General features: G+C 42.5%; 1 protein-coding gene across 4 annotated transcripts in view; it reads right to left on the reverse strand.

Moving 5' to 3' along the window:
* Positions 1 to 17342, reverse strand: part of DIXDC1 (DIX domain containing 1) — a 71011-nt gene that overhangs the window by 5913 nt on the left and 47756 nt on the right. For 3 of the 4 annotated variants that reach the window (XM_006761520.2, XM_006761518.2, XM_006761524.2), the window contains 9 exons: positions 15465 to 15515; positions 12740 to 12844; positions 12294 to 12347; positions 11724 to 11816; positions 11572 to 11643; positions 9921 to 10010; positions 9416 to 9577; positions 8839 to 8905; positions 899 to 1004 (listed from right to left, as the gene is read on the reverse strand). In XM_006761520.2, the coding sequence (XP_006761583.1) occupies positions 899 to 1004; positions 8839 to 8905; positions 9416 to 9577; positions 9921 to 10010; positions 11572 to 11643; positions 11724 to 11816; positions 12294 to 12347; positions 12740 to 12844; positions 15465 to 15515 (800 nt within the window). Of the gene's footprint in view, positions 1 to 898; positions 1005 to 2637; positions 3156 to 8838; positions 8906 to 9415; positions 9578 to 9920; positions 10011 to 11571; positions 11644 to 11723; positions 11817 to 12293; positions 12348 to 12739; positions 12845 to 15464; positions 15516 to 17342 lie in introns of those variants that run through there. The other variant, XM_015562475.1, reaches the window with a different exon arrangement.

A 17342-nucleotide genomic window follows, 5' to 3' on the forward strand; every position in this document is an offset into this window, starting at 1 on the left:
AGAACATAAACTATTTTCCTAACTTGAAGCCTATTTGCATATCAAGATTGGAAGCATAGTTGTTGTGTGTGTGGATGAAAGGGGCCACATGCTGACCTGACAAGCTCAGGGGAGGCCTGCATGGCGGTCTTGCAAACTCGGTGACCTAAAGTAACCACAAAGGATGGTCTGAAATTAAACTTTGACGTGAAGCAGTTATGGTGGGCAGTTACATCCTAGGCCAGTATCTTCACTGACAAGGTCAACCTTTACCTTAACTGAGCCTATCTGTCTTTTTGTATCTATGATAACATACCCTTGAAATGTCTGGGTAACTTGTGACTTCCCTGTATCTGGAGCCCCTGGGGCACAACCAAATGTGCTGGGCCCCAGGACAGATACCACAAATCCCTTCATCATCATGTTAATTGTTCCTGCACCCACCTAAGTATGTGTCCATCATTTTACTTTTTGTCCAATCCCAGGGGTTTCCCTGCTTTGCTTTATCCCTCCTCCTTAATCTATCACCAATGAATTTCATGTAACCCACCTATGTTCCTCCTTTGATTGGAATGTATAAATACAGATGTAACCCCGTCATTCTCCGGAGCCCTATCTCAATTTGTTGAGGTTCTGCTTCCCAGCATATGTCGACAATTTGGCTCAAATAAACTCACCAAAAATTCTTTACAGGTTTCAGTGTTTTTTTTACGTTAACATGTGTGTGCCTAGCAGATCATGACTTGTCCCTTGTAATGCCCCTGGTAAAGCTGAAACTAGAATCTCTATGTCCTGTGCTCTCACCTCACCTCACCATACAGCTTCTCAAACACCTCTTAGCTGGTTAGATGGATGGGCAGTAACTAATGATTCTGCCTTCCTGCCCTTTTAAAAAGAGAAATAGATCCAAGAATCTTACCTCTTTGGTATATTGACCATGAAGGGTGTAAGTGACCGGTCAGTGAAATAGAGCACTTTAGTGCAGGTGCTGCTGACAGTTGGAGAGCTCTGTGAGTGAGGCAACGCTGCAATCAGAGAGACTATGGTCAGAACATTCAACTTGCAACCACCCACCTCTCATTTCCAGGTTTATTAAATGTCCCAGGAGGACGGCAGGGGGGTGGGGAAGAGATTAACCATTAACCAAAGAATTTATATGCACATGGGCATAACTATGGACAGACAGCAAGTGAAGGCCAGGGGGAGGGAAGGGTAAAGGGGGGAGGAGGTTTAATGGGGAAAAAGGGGACATCTGTAAAACTTGCAACAATAAAGATAAAATTTTTAAAAAATGTCCCAGGAGGATGAAGCTGCCTGAGGTCACAGTACACTTTCCTTTTCACACCCTTGCCAAACACCAAGTCCACAGGGTGTGACCCACAGGAAGTCGCCACTAGGGCCACAAAGACAGGAAGTGCTTTGGATATGGACACCACCACAAAGACCATCATTTCTTATCCATTCTAGGTATTTCTAGTAGGGAAATAGCAACTGTTCTGCAGGTATTGTTGCTAAGAGTCAAAAGAGGCCAGAGAAGCCAGCAACATTTCAGCTAGGGCTGAATGGACACATAGCAGGAGCTGCAGACATTGCCAACACTTACATTTTGGAGGTCTGTGGTAGAGAATGCTCATACAATTCATGAAATGAGAAATGAATTGGAACAAGAACCCAGGAGCAAAATAACCTTAGAAACTCAGACGCCAAGGAAGCCTCATGCTTCCAGTCTAAGACGATCTACCTTATCCCTTAGCTACAGAGGATCTGTATGTGTTGGCCCATGGTTTTTAACTCAGTTCTCTTGATCCACATCTTGTCTCTAGCTTTGTATAGGTACTTATGTAAAATTTTTATTTAGTTTTAAAATAAATTTGTATTTTTTTTAGAATTTTTAAAAATTGATTTTAGAGGGGAGAGAGAAACATCAATGTGAGAGAGAAACACTGATTGGTTCCCTGACCAGAATGAACCGCAACCTGGGTATGTGCCCTGACTGGGAAATAAACCCAATGACAATGACGCTTCAACCAACTGACCCACACCAACCAGGACTGGAAGCTTTTTTTTTTTTTTTTAAATATATTTTTCTATTGATTTTTTACAGAGAGGAAGGGAGAGAGACAGAGTCAGAAACATCGATGAGAGAGGAACATCGATCAGCTGCCTCCTGCACATCTCCCACTGGGGATGTGCCCGCAACCCAGGTACATGCCCTTGGCCGGAATCGAACCTGGGACCTTTCAGTCCGCAGGCCGACGCTCTATCCACTGAGCCAAACCGGTTTCGGCAGGACTGGAAGCTTTTTATTAATGAGTACTTGTGATTATGACTTTAAAAGAACAGGAGGAAAGACCAATCAGAAACTCTTATCAGGACCAAAAAATAATAAAGTGTCATTAAAATCTGTCCTGTGCCCTAGCTGGTGTTCAGTGTTTAGAGCATCGGCCGGCACACCAAAGGGTCATGAGTTCGATTCTGGTCAAGGGCACATACCTGGGTTTTAGGTTGGATCCCTGCCCTGGTCAGGGCATGTGTGGGAGACAACTGATTGATGTGTCTCTCTCACGCTGATGCCTGCCCCCCCCCCTTTTCCATCCCTCTCTTCCACTCTCTCAAAAAAAGAAAAAAATCAAAGGAAAAATATATCCTCAGGTGAGATTAAAATTAAAAAATCTGTCCTGCAATTCCATCTCCATATATTTCCTTCTTAACTTTTTCTAGACATTGATCCCATTCAAACTGGCAGCCACAGGAGAGCATTTCTAGGAAAGGGTTTCAAACAAAGGAGAGTGTGAGGGAAGAATTAATACAGGGGAGGAAAGACAAGGGAACATTCATTCTTTGTATAGCAATCACAGACAGTTTTCAGAATTTTTCTTCAAAGAATGCCAGTTATTAAAACTATATGCCATGATGTTCCTTGGGCTCTAGCTCCTAAAACAGTCACTTTAGTCACTAAATTTTATTATTGATTGAGGCATTCATTCATTCAACAAACATTTATTGTACACTTACATGTGCTAAATTTCGAGAATATAGAATCAACCATATGTGGTCTCTGACCTCAAAGAGTTTACAGTCTAATATGGATGACAAATATGGATATAAATAATTACACTGAAATCAGACTTGTGCAAACTGCACAGAAGAACTGAAGATGGAGTGGTTAATTCCACCTGGAAGAGATCAGAAGGCCCCATAAAGCATTTAAAAAATCATCAGATAGAGAAGTCGAAAAGGGCATTCCAGGAGGGAACGATACATGTATGTGCATGGAATGTGATCATGTATTTTAAAAATTAAAAGTTAACTAGTAAGGCTGGACAGATCACAAGGACTCTGCCAGCATAAAACATTTAGATATTAGTCGTAAGCTCCGGGGAGATCCTGAAAAAGAGTGACATAATCAGACAGTAGGAAGGCCAATCTAGCGGCAAAGTAAAGTATGAGTTGGATGGGAGAAACTAGAAACCAGTCATCCCATTAACAGGCAATTAAAAACAATCTGAAAGATGAGGAAGGGCAAGATGGAGTCAGAAAAGGAATGGATTTGAGGAACCTTTTTCTTTTATTTTTTTAAATATATTTTTATTTATTTCAGAGAGGGAGAGATAGAAACATCAATGATGTGAGAGACTCATTGATTGGCTGCCTCCTGCATGCCCCCTACTGGGGCTCAAGCATATGCCCTTGATGGGAATCAAACCCTGGGACCCTTCAAGTCCACTGGCTGAAGCTCTATCCACTGAGCCAAACGGGCTAAGGCAGATTTGAGGGACTTTTAGAAGGGAAAAGTCTGGGTACTTGGGATACAGTTGGATGTTGGGGGTAAAAGGGAAGTATAGTCTGGGGGGAAAAGATGCATGGCAGTATTCCACTGTGTAAATGTACCACATCTTCCTTATCCATTCATCCACTAATGGGCACTGGGGCTGTTTCCAGATCTTGGCTATTGTAAATAACATGGCAGTGAACACAGGGGTGCATGTATTCTTTCTGACTACGTGGCTGTAAAGAAGAAGGAACTCTGTGACAGCTTGGATGGACATGGAGATGATTATGCTAAGCAAAATAAGCCCGTCAGAGAAAGACAAATACCATATGATCTCATATGTGGAACCTAATGAACAAAATAGGACCAGAGCATGGATACATGGAATGGACTGGCAGATCTCAGAGGGGAGGGGGAATGGAAGAGATTAGCCCAAGAACATATATGCATATATGCATAGCCCATGGATGTAGACAATGTGGCGAAGGCCGGGGGGAGGAGGGGTAAAAAAGGGTAGAGATGGGGGAAATGGAGGACATCTGTAAGTCTGTCAATAATAAATAAATAAAAAAAGATGCATGACAGTACTATTAACTAATATAGGGATAGAGAGATGAGTTATGTCATACTTTAAAATGTTTATTGGTTGCCTTTATGTATCAAATACTAGAGATGCAAAAATAAATTAGATCCAATCCCCATCTTTAAGGAGCTCAAAGTCTAGTGGGGTGAAATAGCAAAACAATTACAATATAATAAAATGTGAAAATAACATTGCTATGGACTGAATCCTGCCCTTCCCAAATTCATATGTTGAAACCATAAACCCCAGTGTGATGGTATTACAGACAGTATCTTTAAGGATGGATTAAAGTTAAGGGACGTTATAAGAGTGGAGCCCTGACCCCATAGAAGTGGTGCCTTTATAAGACGAGGAACAGACATCAGAGCTCTCTCTCCACCATGTGAGGACACAGCAAGAAGGTAGCCATCTGCAAGCCAGGAAGCGAGCTCCCCCTCACCAAAACCTGGCCATGCTGGCACCCTGATCTTAGAGAACTGTGAGAAAATAAACCCCTGTTTTTTAAGTCACACAGTCCATGGTGTTTTGTTATGGCAGCCCAAGTTAATACAAATGTTACGACACATTTTGGGTGAATTTCAAGGAAAGGGTAATCATGAAGTCAAATGCCACACAGAGGTCTAGTAACTAAAAATAGGTGTAGTAACTAGGTCATCGATGACATTAGAGAGCAGTTTCAGTTGATTAGTAAAGAAGACTGAGTTGGATTACAGACTTTCCCCATGAAAACGAGAGTAATGAGGGAGAGCAAGCCTTACACAACATTAAATCATGTTAAAATAACTGTTACTTCAGTGTGAAATTACTATAAAAAGCATGTACAAAAAGCTCAAATAAAAGACCCCAAAACAAATCTTTGTGTGTGTGTGTGTGTGTGTGTGTGTGTAAATTTAATACATAACTTTAAAAGGCATCACAAATCAATTTTAGTTTTTAAGTTCATGATCATTTGGAGTTAATTTTTGTATATGGCATAAGGTATGTGTCAAGACTGTTTTTATATGGGTCTCTAATTACTCCAGGACCATGTGTTGAAAAGCCTATCCTTCTGTGTTGTATTTTTTTTTTCTGGTTGGGTAACCTAAACCTTCGTTCCTTTTGCCATTGACTAGCCCTTTCACAGCTACTGAAAATCTACTGGTCAAATATTTCTGAACTCTCTGTTTTGTTCCACTCATCTATGTGTCTCTGCATTCACCTATACTGTACTAACTTTTTAGTTTTGAAATCAGATAGTGTGGTCATCCAAATACTTTGTTCATCTTTCTCAACTTTTTCTGTATGGCTATTCCTTTTTAAAAAAAAATAATTCTTTATTGTAAAAATATTACATATGTTACCCCCCCCCCCCCCATCAACCCCCTCCAGCCTGTGTGGCTATTTTAATCCCTTTATTGTTCCATATACATTTCAGACTCAGCTTGTTTATATCTACAAAAGGATTTTTATTGGAATATGATTGAGGTTATAGATTATTTGGGGAGAATGGATCATCTTAACAATATTGAGTACTCTAATCAAGAAAAATGGTACATCTTCCCATTTCTTTATATGTTCTTTGATTTATTTCATCTGTGTTCTATACTTTTCTTTTTTTAAATATATTTTTATTGATTGCAGAGAGAAAGGGAGAGAGAGATAGAAACAACAATGGAGAGAATCATTAATCGGCTGCCTCCTGCACACTCCCTACTGGGGATCACACGCCCACAGGGGATCGAGCCCGCAATCCGTCCATGTGCCCTGACTGGGAATCACCCTGTGACCTCCTGGTTCATAGGTCGATGCTCAACCACAGAGCTATGGCAGCCAGGCTGTGTTCTATAGTTTTCAACATAGAAACATTGCACATATTTTATAAGATTGGTTGGTACCTATGTATTTAATGCTTTTTGGTCCTACTATAAGTGGTACTTAAATTTTCTTTTCTATTTCCACGTATTCATTGCTAGTATATAGAGTACAATTGTGTCTGGTAACCTTACTAAACTCATTTCTTTTTTTCTTTTTTCATTTTTTCACGTCAGACAGGTAATGTGCCAAAGGTGTAACAAGGTTCGTGGGAGGCACATCTCACACAGCAGCGTGAATACCAAATCATCACACTTATGAACTACAAAAGGATCCCAAACTCATTTATTTAAAAATATATGTAATATACATATATATAATATATATGTATATTATCCTATATAATAAAAGGGTAATATGCAAATTGACCCTAACAGCAGAACAACTGGGAATGACTGGTCACTATGACACACACTGACCACCAGGGGGCAGACGCTCAATGCAGGAGGTGCCCTCTGGTGGTCAGTGCGCTCTCACATGGAGCCTCTCCTGCCTCCTCAGCAGCGCTAAGGATGTCTGATTTCAGAGAGAGAGGGAGAGATAGAAATATCAATGAGAGAGAATCATTGATTGGTTGCCTCTCACACACCCCCTACCAGGGATGGAGCTCGAAACCCCAGCCCTGACCCGTAATCAAACTGTGACCTCCTTGTTCATAGGTTGACGTTCAACCACTGAACTACAGAGGCCGGGCTAACCTCATTTCTTAGTTTTAGTAGCTTTATTATAGATTCTTTGGGATATGCCCTATAGACAATCATGTCATCTACAAACAGAGCAGTTTTGCATCTTCTTTTCAAATATCTATGCCTTTTCTTTCTTTTCCTGCATCTATGTTCATCAGAGATACTGATTGGAATCAGGGTAAAATAAAATGTGTTAGGAAATGTTGCTTCTCTTATTTTCTGGAAGAGTTGGTATGAAATTGTATTATTTTTTTTCTTGAGTGAATCTATCAGACTCTGGAGTTTTCCTTGATGGATGGAACATCTTAAACTACAAATTTAATTTTATTATAACTATAAACCTATTCAGATTATCTATTTCCTCTTGAGTAAATTTTGGTAGTTTGTGTCTTTCCAGGAATTTATACATTTCATCAAAGTTGTCAAAATTATGGGCATAAAGTTGTTTGTTCCTTAGCATGCGTGTAATATCTGTAAAATCTATAGTGTTGTTCTCTCTTTCATTTCTAATGGTAATTTGTGTCTTTCCTTTTTTTCCTTGGGCAGTCTGGCTACAGTTTTATCCATTTTATTATACTTTTCAAAGGACCAGTTTTCTGTTTTATTTTGTTCTAATTTTCGGTTTTCAATGTCATGGATTTCTATTCTTATATTTAATAGTTCCTTCCTTCTGCTTCCTTTGGGTTTATTTTACTCTTCTTTTTCATATTTCCCTTTTTTAAATGATATCTTAGTGTGGTTTTTAAAAAAATATATTTTTATTGATTTCACTTTAAAATATATATTTTTTATTGATTTCAGAGAGGAAGGAAGAGGGAGAGATAGAAACATCAATGATGAGAAAGAATCATTGATCATTTGCCTCCTGCATGCCCCGCACTGGGGAGCCCACAACTCAAGCATGTGCCCTGACTGCAAATCGAACTGTGACCTCCTGCTTCATAGGTCAAGACTCAACCACTGAGCCACGCTGGCCAAGGTTTCATGTTTCTTTTTGTATTGTTGTTAATATTTTTCCATTGATCTTTTATAGAGAGTGGAAGAGAGAGGGAAGGATAGTGAGAAACATCAATGTGAGAGAAACACATCAATTGGTTGCCTCCTGCATGCGGGAGAAGCCTGCAACCAAGGTATGTGCCCTTGACAGGAATCGAACCCGGACCCTTTGGTCTGCAGGTCAACGCTCTAACCACTAAGAAACACTGGCCAGGACATACTTTAGGTTTTGTTTATTATTATTTTCTTAATTGCATATGTGAAATACAAAACTGGTTATGGTTAGCTTTATACTATTTGGTTTTTGAAAATTATTTACATACTTTTAGATTGGGTCTGGGTAAACTATAAAAGATAAGAAAATGTGAATGTTATTAAATCAAAAGGTAAGATACAGAGTAAAACAGAAATTATGAGGCAGGGTAGATTTCCAACATGTTGGAATGAATAGGGGGGGAAATGTAATGAGTAGGCATAGAGGAGGTAAAAAATACTACCTAGCCATGACCACTAGATGGCGCAACGATTTTGCAGGACTTAAACCGAATGACATAATAAGCAATCAAAGTTTTAAGGAAAATCCCCCCAAAATCAAGCTTATTGGTGCAAGAAAGAACTGGAATTTTCTGTGCTATTTGGGTTGTAGGATGATTTGTGTATGTTTTTGTTGTCTTAAATTCTGTTTTATTTGGTATAAATGTTTTAAGCTTATAGTATTTCCCAAAGGTATTTTAGCCTTTCTGAGTCAATAGAACAGCACCCTGCACATGGTTAAATAAATGGTACTTGAAGTGACAGAGGTGATGATGATGGTATCTTCATAGTCCTAGAAACAACTCGATACTAACTAGTATTGCTCCAGAAACAAGACATTATAAAAGTGAAATTATATAAGAAAAATTCGATCCACAAAATACTAACGTCTGATCTAATATTCTAGGAGACCTTGCTGAGCAATAATGAGCACTTACTGGAATTAGGGGGCCAGGACTCCCGGTATTCACTACCTGCTTGAGTTCTGGGTGACTTGCCCCGAACCTGGAGAGCCACACAAAAATCACAAGAATTATGATCATTGGCAGAACTTAACCAAGAAATTTAAAAAGTGTGCCTAAAATATACTCGTTCTACCATTTGCCTAAAATATACATCTTCTTCCACAGTGTATAAAACTGTACATATTTATTCTAACAATAATAATGCACATTTATAAAAGGCGTTCTAATTTTCAAGCATTTCCCATATAGTACCTCATCTGATGCGAGCTCATTCAGGGGAGAAGGGGAAGGGAAATAAGCAGTAAAGAGAGAGCTGTGGGGCCAAGCACCACAATTCCTTCCATATTTAAACAGTTGCTAGGAGTGAGAGTTATCATGAACTCCCTCCCCGGATTGTGAAACCATGATGAAAAGGAAAACCAAAGAGAAAAGCAACTGCAACCTTCAGCAGGGTCTCATCCTTTAGTACTGCCTTCCTCTAGATTAAAATGGATAAAGTTAAGCTTCTTTGGGAGCTTGCCTAAGAGAAACAGCAGAGAGCGAGGATTACCCTTTTTTCTTGCTTCTTCTGGGTCTCCATAACATGCAGGCGCTCCATGAGGCTGGAGATGCCCTGCTCCAGGCTGTCGATGGTGTGGTGCTGAGGGTCATGGCCGCTGAAGCTGTTGCGCAGGCTGCGGAGAGCGTCGCGTACGAGCTGCAGGTCGCTGGTCTGTGGGCGAGAGTGAGGGGCTGCTGGCATGCTGCAGGGTCATGTCATTAACCATATCCTGGCCACTGGGCTTAAGAAGACATAGGGGAGAAATTTCCAGGATAGATCTTTTATTTTTGAGGGAGGAGGTGTGATTATAGGAAATGGTCCTCCACAGAAGCAGGCCTACTGTTTCCCACCAATTCTTCATTTCGAGTAACAAGTGCCTCAGATCTTTACACACCCAACAGATGCAAGAATAGGGAAGTGGGATACAAAAGGCGAGCCCACTTGGTGATGGCTAAGATGCTCTTCTGGTTTCAGCTGGAAGTGGCAGATCTGCACTAAAATCTTAAGAACCTACCCCTCTCGGAGTGATTGAAGCGGCTCCTTTTTCTGCCGCCGGAGGGAGAAAACCATTGCTTTGAGAGCTGTGACTGTTGTAATTGGTCACCTACAGCAGCAAGAAGAAATGATGCTTGTTGTGAGAGAATTCCAAACCAAGATGTCCTGTCTTTTCTTCTTTACATTTGTCACTTCCTGACATAGTTTATAATTATATAATTATATATCTGTTTCATATCTCTATTAGAATATACAGGGCTTTTTTTCCCCTTTGTTCACTGCTGCATCCCCTGTACTTGACCCTTCACAGGCACTGTTGAATGTAGAATAAACAAAAGGGAAACCTCAGCTGGGAAGCCCCCAACCTAGACTCTGCCTGGCCACTGGAGGGCCTGAGAATGCTGCTACAGCACCTCTGGCCTTTGCTTCAGTCATTTAAAAATAAAAACAATGACTAGCTTCCCTTCCTTCCTTCCTTTCTTTCTTTTTGAAATATCTTTTTATTGATTTCAGAGAGAGAGGAAGGGAGAGGGAGAGAGGGATAGCAACATCAATATTAAGAATCATTGATGCCCTAACCCAGTGGTTCTCAACCTTCTGGCCCTTTAAATACAGTTCCTCATGTTGTGACCCAACCATAAAATTTATGTTGCTATTTCATAACAGTAATGTTGCTACTGTTATGAATTGTAATGTAAATATCTGATATGCAGGATGGTCTTAGGCGACCCCTGTGAAAGGGTCGTTCGACTGCCAAAGGGGTCAGGACCCACAGGTTGAGAACCGCTCCCCTAACCAGTCTGGTTCAGTGGATAGAGCCTTGGCGTGCAGACTGAAGGGTCCCAGGTTCGATTCTGGTCAAGGGCATGTACCTTGGTTGTGGGCACATTCCCAGTAGGAGGTGTGCAGGAGGCAGCTGATTGATGTTTCTAACTTTCTATCCCTCTCCTTTCCTCTCTGTAAAAATTCAATAAAACTTAAAACTTAAAAAAAAAACTAAAAAAAAAAAAAAGGAATCATTGATCAGCTGTCTCCTACACTCCCACTACTGGGAATCGAACCAGTAACCCGGGCATGTGCCCTGACTGGGAATTGAACTGTGACCTCCTGGTTCATGGGTTGATGCTCAACTACGGAGCCACACCAACCATGTAATGACTAACTTTTCTTGATCCTGATTCTGAGCCAGGTGGATCTACCAGGACTATGTTTACTCATCTACCGGGATTATTATTTTTTTTAATTTAAACTCTTTATTATTGAAAGTATTATATATGTCTCCCTTTTCCCCCCATTGACCTCTCCCCAGACACTCCCACCCCCCATACCTGGGTTATTTTATGTATTCTTCATTATGGCAGAGGGGGCCACTATTATTTCCATTTTCCAGATGAGCCTTATTTCTAAGGTTCAGAAGCAAGTAAATTAGTCACACAATGGTCAAAAGTGGTAAGGATGTACCAATGTTACACCAATAAAGTTAATTTTAACAGGTGGTAAAGATGTATCTGAAACCAGGTTGTCTCATCCTGGAATCTGTATTCATAACCCCCTCACCAAATAACCTCCTAAAAAGCTGACCTGTGGCCTTGGTTCCATCCTGATTCAGAAACAAACCCCCACTCTTTGCCCTTGTAAATGTGGGAGGGAGACCCCGAGTTGGAGGTTACCTCATCTGCCTCTCTTTTCATACAGTGAGCCAAAAGGACATCTTTGTGTTCTAGCTCCCGCTCCAGATCCACCTGCAAACCAGAGACTAAGTCAGGAAAGCATTTCTTCAGGCCACAGGGACAGGAAAGTCAGTGGCTGAAGATATCCCCACCTGCTGGTAACTGGCCTCAGAGAGTTTCCGGAGTGCTTCCTCCAGCTTGGCCTGGTGATGCTGAAGGAGGCGGTCCTTCTGCCCCAGCTCCTTCTGCAGTAGAGAGCGAGCTTTCAGATGTGGCAGAGTCATGAACATCGAACAGTTCACCCCTTGCGGTGCAACTTCCATCGGAGGAAAGCGGAGGCTTGGGGGAACGGTGCTTTCCTCAAGCTACACCCCACACCACACACACCACAGCAGTCTTGCACAGCGCAAAGGATTCTTGGAAGGGTAAGGAGAAAGGGAGCTACTGTTTGCAGAAGGACCACTACATGCTATCCATGCTAGTTAGATAGAAAGGTTAGGACTAATCTGAAGTGTCCACACTCCTAGTTCTGTGCTTCTCCTAGCCATGCTCTCTACCTTCAGGGTTAGGGTGAGTGCATCACGGGAACACAGAGAAGGATTTCCGTGCCAAAAGCAAGGATAAGCACAGAGTACTTAAGTGCTCTTTGAACAACAGCAACATGGGCTGTTCATAAGACAAGGTCAGGTGGAAATTATTTCCAAACTGACGTTCATTCTTACTTTATACTCTCCCAAGAGCCGGTTCCTCTCATCCAGCTTCCTCTGCAGATCCACCTGCAAGAAGGTAAGAAAGAATTAATGGCAGGGAGGGGCTGTCTGCCAAGCCCAGCAGGAAACTACTATTCAGTAACCAGGGCTCCTGTGGGAAGCAGAGGGCAGGGCTGCGGTAGAGTCACACAGCTGCTCTGCGTGTCTACACAGACTGTGGACACACAGTGTAGCCTCCGTGTCTCGGTGGCCTCAACGCTGAAGAGCTTGAGGCCAGTGTGTTGGAGGCCCTCCCTTGGGAACAGACGCAAGTCTGACAGGAAATAAAATAACTGCAGACACCGCGAGCAGACAACCTGAAATTGAGAGATCAGGACAGCAGACCTAACGGGACTTAATGCAGGACCCTGTTTTGCTCCTGGGGTTCAGTGAGGTCACAGTTCATTCATTTAACTCACATTCTGGTTGTGCAGCTCATCTTTGTCCATATTTGCCCTCAGTAGCTCTTGTTTGAGCTGAAGAACAGATGTGTCCTGCTGAGTCAACCTCTGCTGCAAGGCATCCTGGGGGGGAAGCATACTGATTATTGTGGCCCCAATTAATCAGCCAGCCGGTTATTACTAAGTTATTAAACCCCTCACTGCATACCCAGCATTAGTTCTGGCAATGCCGGTGGGAGTGACTTCAGGGATGGCCACAGGAGATGAGCAGGGGCTTTCTGCCCCTTCCAGGACAGTGGCACCTAAAGGACAATCCTATCCATTGTCCTAGCAAACTACATGAAACCTGATTTTCCTTCACTTGGTACTCACCACTACCCTCTGCGTCATTCCTGACGGTGTGGTGTCCTAGGGCAAGGTCTTGGGCAATAAAAAGGACTTAGATTCAAATGACAAGTTCACTACTTTTGTGACAGTGACCTTGGACAATGCACTCTCCTTCCTCCCCCCTGGCTTTCTCATCTATGTCTTGGGCATATAAACACTCAGTCTACCTCGCTGCCGACTCCCCATTTCCTAGCAGGCTGGAGCCTATCTCTGCCTGCCACCCTATTCATCCAGAATCCCTGAGGTCCCTCCACCCTGCCTCCCAGACCCCTGCACCTGCCGGCGCTTCCATGCCCAACCTGGACCAGGACTGGGAATATACATAGTTCCATGCTCAGAACTGCTCTTGGACTATGGCTCCTCCTCCCATATCCTAGAACCTTACCAACTTCAGGCTATCCTTCTCTCAGCTTGGACACTCTTGGTTCCTCCCATGCTTAAGAAAAGGCGAGTTATACATACGTATTTAAAAGGGTCATTCCTCCAACCACTGTGGCCTCCAATGGAACTGTGGACTGGGGCTGCATTTCAATGCATTGACCCTGACTTTCCTCTTTACAGACCACAAAGAAATGGTGCGGCTCTGGAGAAGGTGGGAGCCCATTCCTGAACATGCTGTCTGCCAGGACGGCACGTGGCAAAGGCAGTCTAAGAGGCCCTGGCATCAGCAGCTCAGAGGAACGTTTCCCAGTGCTCCATGGGAGGAAAAGCGCTTCTGTGGTTAATAATTCTAACCTTGCTTTGGGCCACCTTCCTTACGAGAAACCTCCCCGGGTCCTTTAATATGTCACTATTCACTGTGACTCTTCAAGTCCAGAGGGCAGATCTCAAATGTATTTGACCATGGAACACATTTGTTTCTGAAGTATCTCAAAGGACTCAGGCTCTGAAAACGCTCTAGTCTAGCCCACAAATGGAAGTGCAGGGAAGAGGGGAACACTGTTTTCCACTTCCAGTATGTATACACAGACATGCTCCCACTTGGGTGAAATAACATACATTCAAGGTGATTAGCTATATCACTGGTTGTATGAGCAAATGATTAAATAATCACATATAGTGGCACACTGTGCAGCCACAAGCAACATGTCAAGCTGTATTTGCTGTATACTATTATTTGGGGGGAAATTATGTATGTACTAGAGGCCTAGTGCACAGATTCATGCACCAGTGGGGTCCCTCGGCCGGGCCTGCGGGAATCAGGCCAAAAATGGTTCTCTGACATCCCCTGAGGGGTCCCAGATTGCAAGAGGGTGGTTCTCAGGTGACGCACCCCAGAATTGGGCTCCCTCCTCTCTGGTTCTGGGTGTGTCACCTGAGAACCATAGCTGCCAAGTCACTGCAGCTTGGCAGCTACTGCATTAAGTGTCTGCCCCCTGGTGGTCAGTGCGCATCATAGCTACCAGTCGGACGGGAGACCCAGTGCACGAATTTCACTCTTGCGGGGATGTCTGACTGACAGCTTCTGGCTGAGCAGCGCTCCCCCTGTGGGATCGGGCTGAAACCAGCTCTCCGACATACCCCGAGGGGTCCTAGATTGCAAGAGGGCGCAGGCCAGGCCGAGGGACCCAACCAGTGCATGATCAGGGCCGGGAAGAGACATGGGAGGTTGGCCAGCCAGTGAGGCACCGTGGGAGGGTTCCAGGGCATGTCCAGTCCATCTTGCTCAGTCCTGATCAGCTGGATCCCAGCAGCAAGCTAACCTACCAGTTGGAGTGTCTGCCCCCTGGTGGTTAGTGCATGTCATAGTAAGTAGTTGAACGGCCTGAGCATATCATTAGCATATTACACTTTGGCCAACCAGTTGACCGGACACAGCATATCAGACTTTTATTATATAGAATTTGTTGATAATTGGTAAGTTGCCTCCAAGAGGAAGAACTAGGTGATTGGGGGGACAGGGCCAGAAGTCAGGCTTTTCAAGGATTTTCTTTTTGTACCTTATTAACTTTAAACCATTTGAATACTATTAACTATTCAAGAACTAAGTAAATTACAATTTTTAAGAAGATATACCTCTTTAGAACAGGTAAAAAAATAAAACTGAAGAGAACTGTAGGAATTGATTGTTTATAGATAGAAACAAACAAGGCAGCACAGAGGGAAGTGGCAGCACCAGGGGTCATAACCCCCCAGAAATAAGCCTCGGCAAAACAAAGGTGTATATTCCTTACCACATCTCACTTCCCATCCACAAAGCTCTCCCTTTCCTAACAGCACAGAGTCTGCCAAAGGCCCACCATGTATACAAAGAAAGACAAGAGGACCCATCAAGCCTCCTAGCACCTACTCTTACCAGTAGACTACTCGACCTTGTAGATAATTTATTTAAAGATTTAAATGTCTTCCTTTTTACCTTTATCCCCTGTAAGTTTCTGGCTTCTTGTTTACATTTCAGCAAGTCCTTCTGCAAACCAAACACAGTTAGATGAGATGGAGCATCTGGGCTGCTTCAGATGCATTATTACCTCGTTCTGTCAGTAGGAACACAAAACTCAGATAACCATTCTATGAAAAAGTAACTGTCTACTGAGGCAGAAAGGTCTGGTCCAGTGAACAGTGAAGGCTGACCCAGTCCATTCTGCCCTATGGCACCCAGGCTCGACGCCAAGAAAGAAGACACTGCACAGTCCCATAGGCTTTCATTCCTACAATTAGCCATCTTCACCACTAGGAAACGGAATCATAATAATCTAAATCACTCTCATGAAATACATGATCCATCTCAATATGCCTACCCCCAATGTCTTCAATGATTATCTTCGTTTCTAATGTTTAGCCAAGGGTCAAACTGCTTCTGATTCTCCAAGAGCATGTTGTTTTTCATGGACCAAACAAAAATAAATTTAGCCCAATAATGCAGTGCCAAGTAATTACCCCTCCTTGACAATAGATTAAACATACGTATATGATTATCACTAGGAAAGAGATTATAGGAGAGGAACACCCATAACTCAGACCCACTCTCTTCTTATTGCATCACATCAAGAGTTTGGAATTAACACATCCGAAATGGAAATGGTTAACCTGGACTCCACAGATGGGCTCCAAAAATTCAAGTCAGTGAGTGTGTATGCATGTGCTCTTGCATATTTCTGGGGAGAGGGTTAATGGTTTTAGGCTCTACTTATGGCTCAAAAAAAAGTTAACACATTGCAGACCAGCAGTGTTATTGCTGGCTGTACCCAGTGGCCAGATAGGTTTTTACTGAATGAGTACAAAAACGTTTTCCATAAATGTTAAAGGCATGCTTTAAAATTACATACCCATAGCATGTTGAAGTTATTTATTACATGTTCTTACAGGCTAATATCTTTTTAAATTATGATACTTTGTAAAACACTGTGAAGCGAGAATTCTCGTGATTCATCTGCAATGTGTTAAGATCCACTGGCCTAAAAGAATTCTGGGAAGTATTCATTTAAAAAGATCTGGACTCTGCCCTCGCCAGTTTGGCTCAGTGGACAGAGTGTCGGCCTGCAGACTGAAGGATCCTGGCTTCAGTCGGGGTGCATGTGAGAGGCAACTAGTCGATGTGTCTCTCTCACATCAATGTTTCTCTCTCTGTGTCTCTCCCCCTCCCTCCCACTCTCTCTAGAAATGAATGGGAAAATATTCTTGGGTGAGGATTAACAACAACAAAAAGATACTGGACTATATTTGATAATATTATACTGCATATTTGAAAGTTGCTAAGAGAGTAGATCTTAAAAGATATCATCACAAGAAAAATATTTTAACTGTGTGATCATTTCTATATATATATATACACTCATAATATATATGAAATCAATAAGATGTTTGTCTGAAACTAATACGTTTATGTCAATTATAAAAAAGAGCATACTGATAATAGATCCAGTTTCTATTTTATATTAGTTAAAAAAATAATGAAACATTTCAAACATATAAAGGTATAATGACATAGATGCCTATTACTCATCACTGAGATTAAAAAGATGTTACCTGAGGAGGGAGAACCAAGATGGCGGCATAGGTTAACGCCGGAGTTTGCCGCCTCGAACAACCATTTCAAAAGTGAAACTAAAAGACGGAAGGGACATCACCCAGACCCACAGGAACGCTGGCTGAGTGGAAGTCCTACAACTAGGAGGAAAGAGTAACGTATACGGACACTCAGAGGAGGCGCAGTGCTGAAGTCAAATTCTGAGGTGCGGAGTGCGCGGAGCGGGCGGCGGCGGAGGGCGCGGTTGGCGTTTTCAATCGGGAGGGA

This window comes from Myotis davidii, unplaced genomic scaffold (genome assembly GCF_000327345.1).
Source record: "Myotis davidii unplaced genomic scaffold, ASM32734v1 scaffold97, whole genome shotgun sequence".
NCBI classification, from domain to species: Eukaryota; Metazoa; Chordata; class Mammalia; order Chiroptera; family Vespertilionidae; genus Myotis; species Myotis davidii.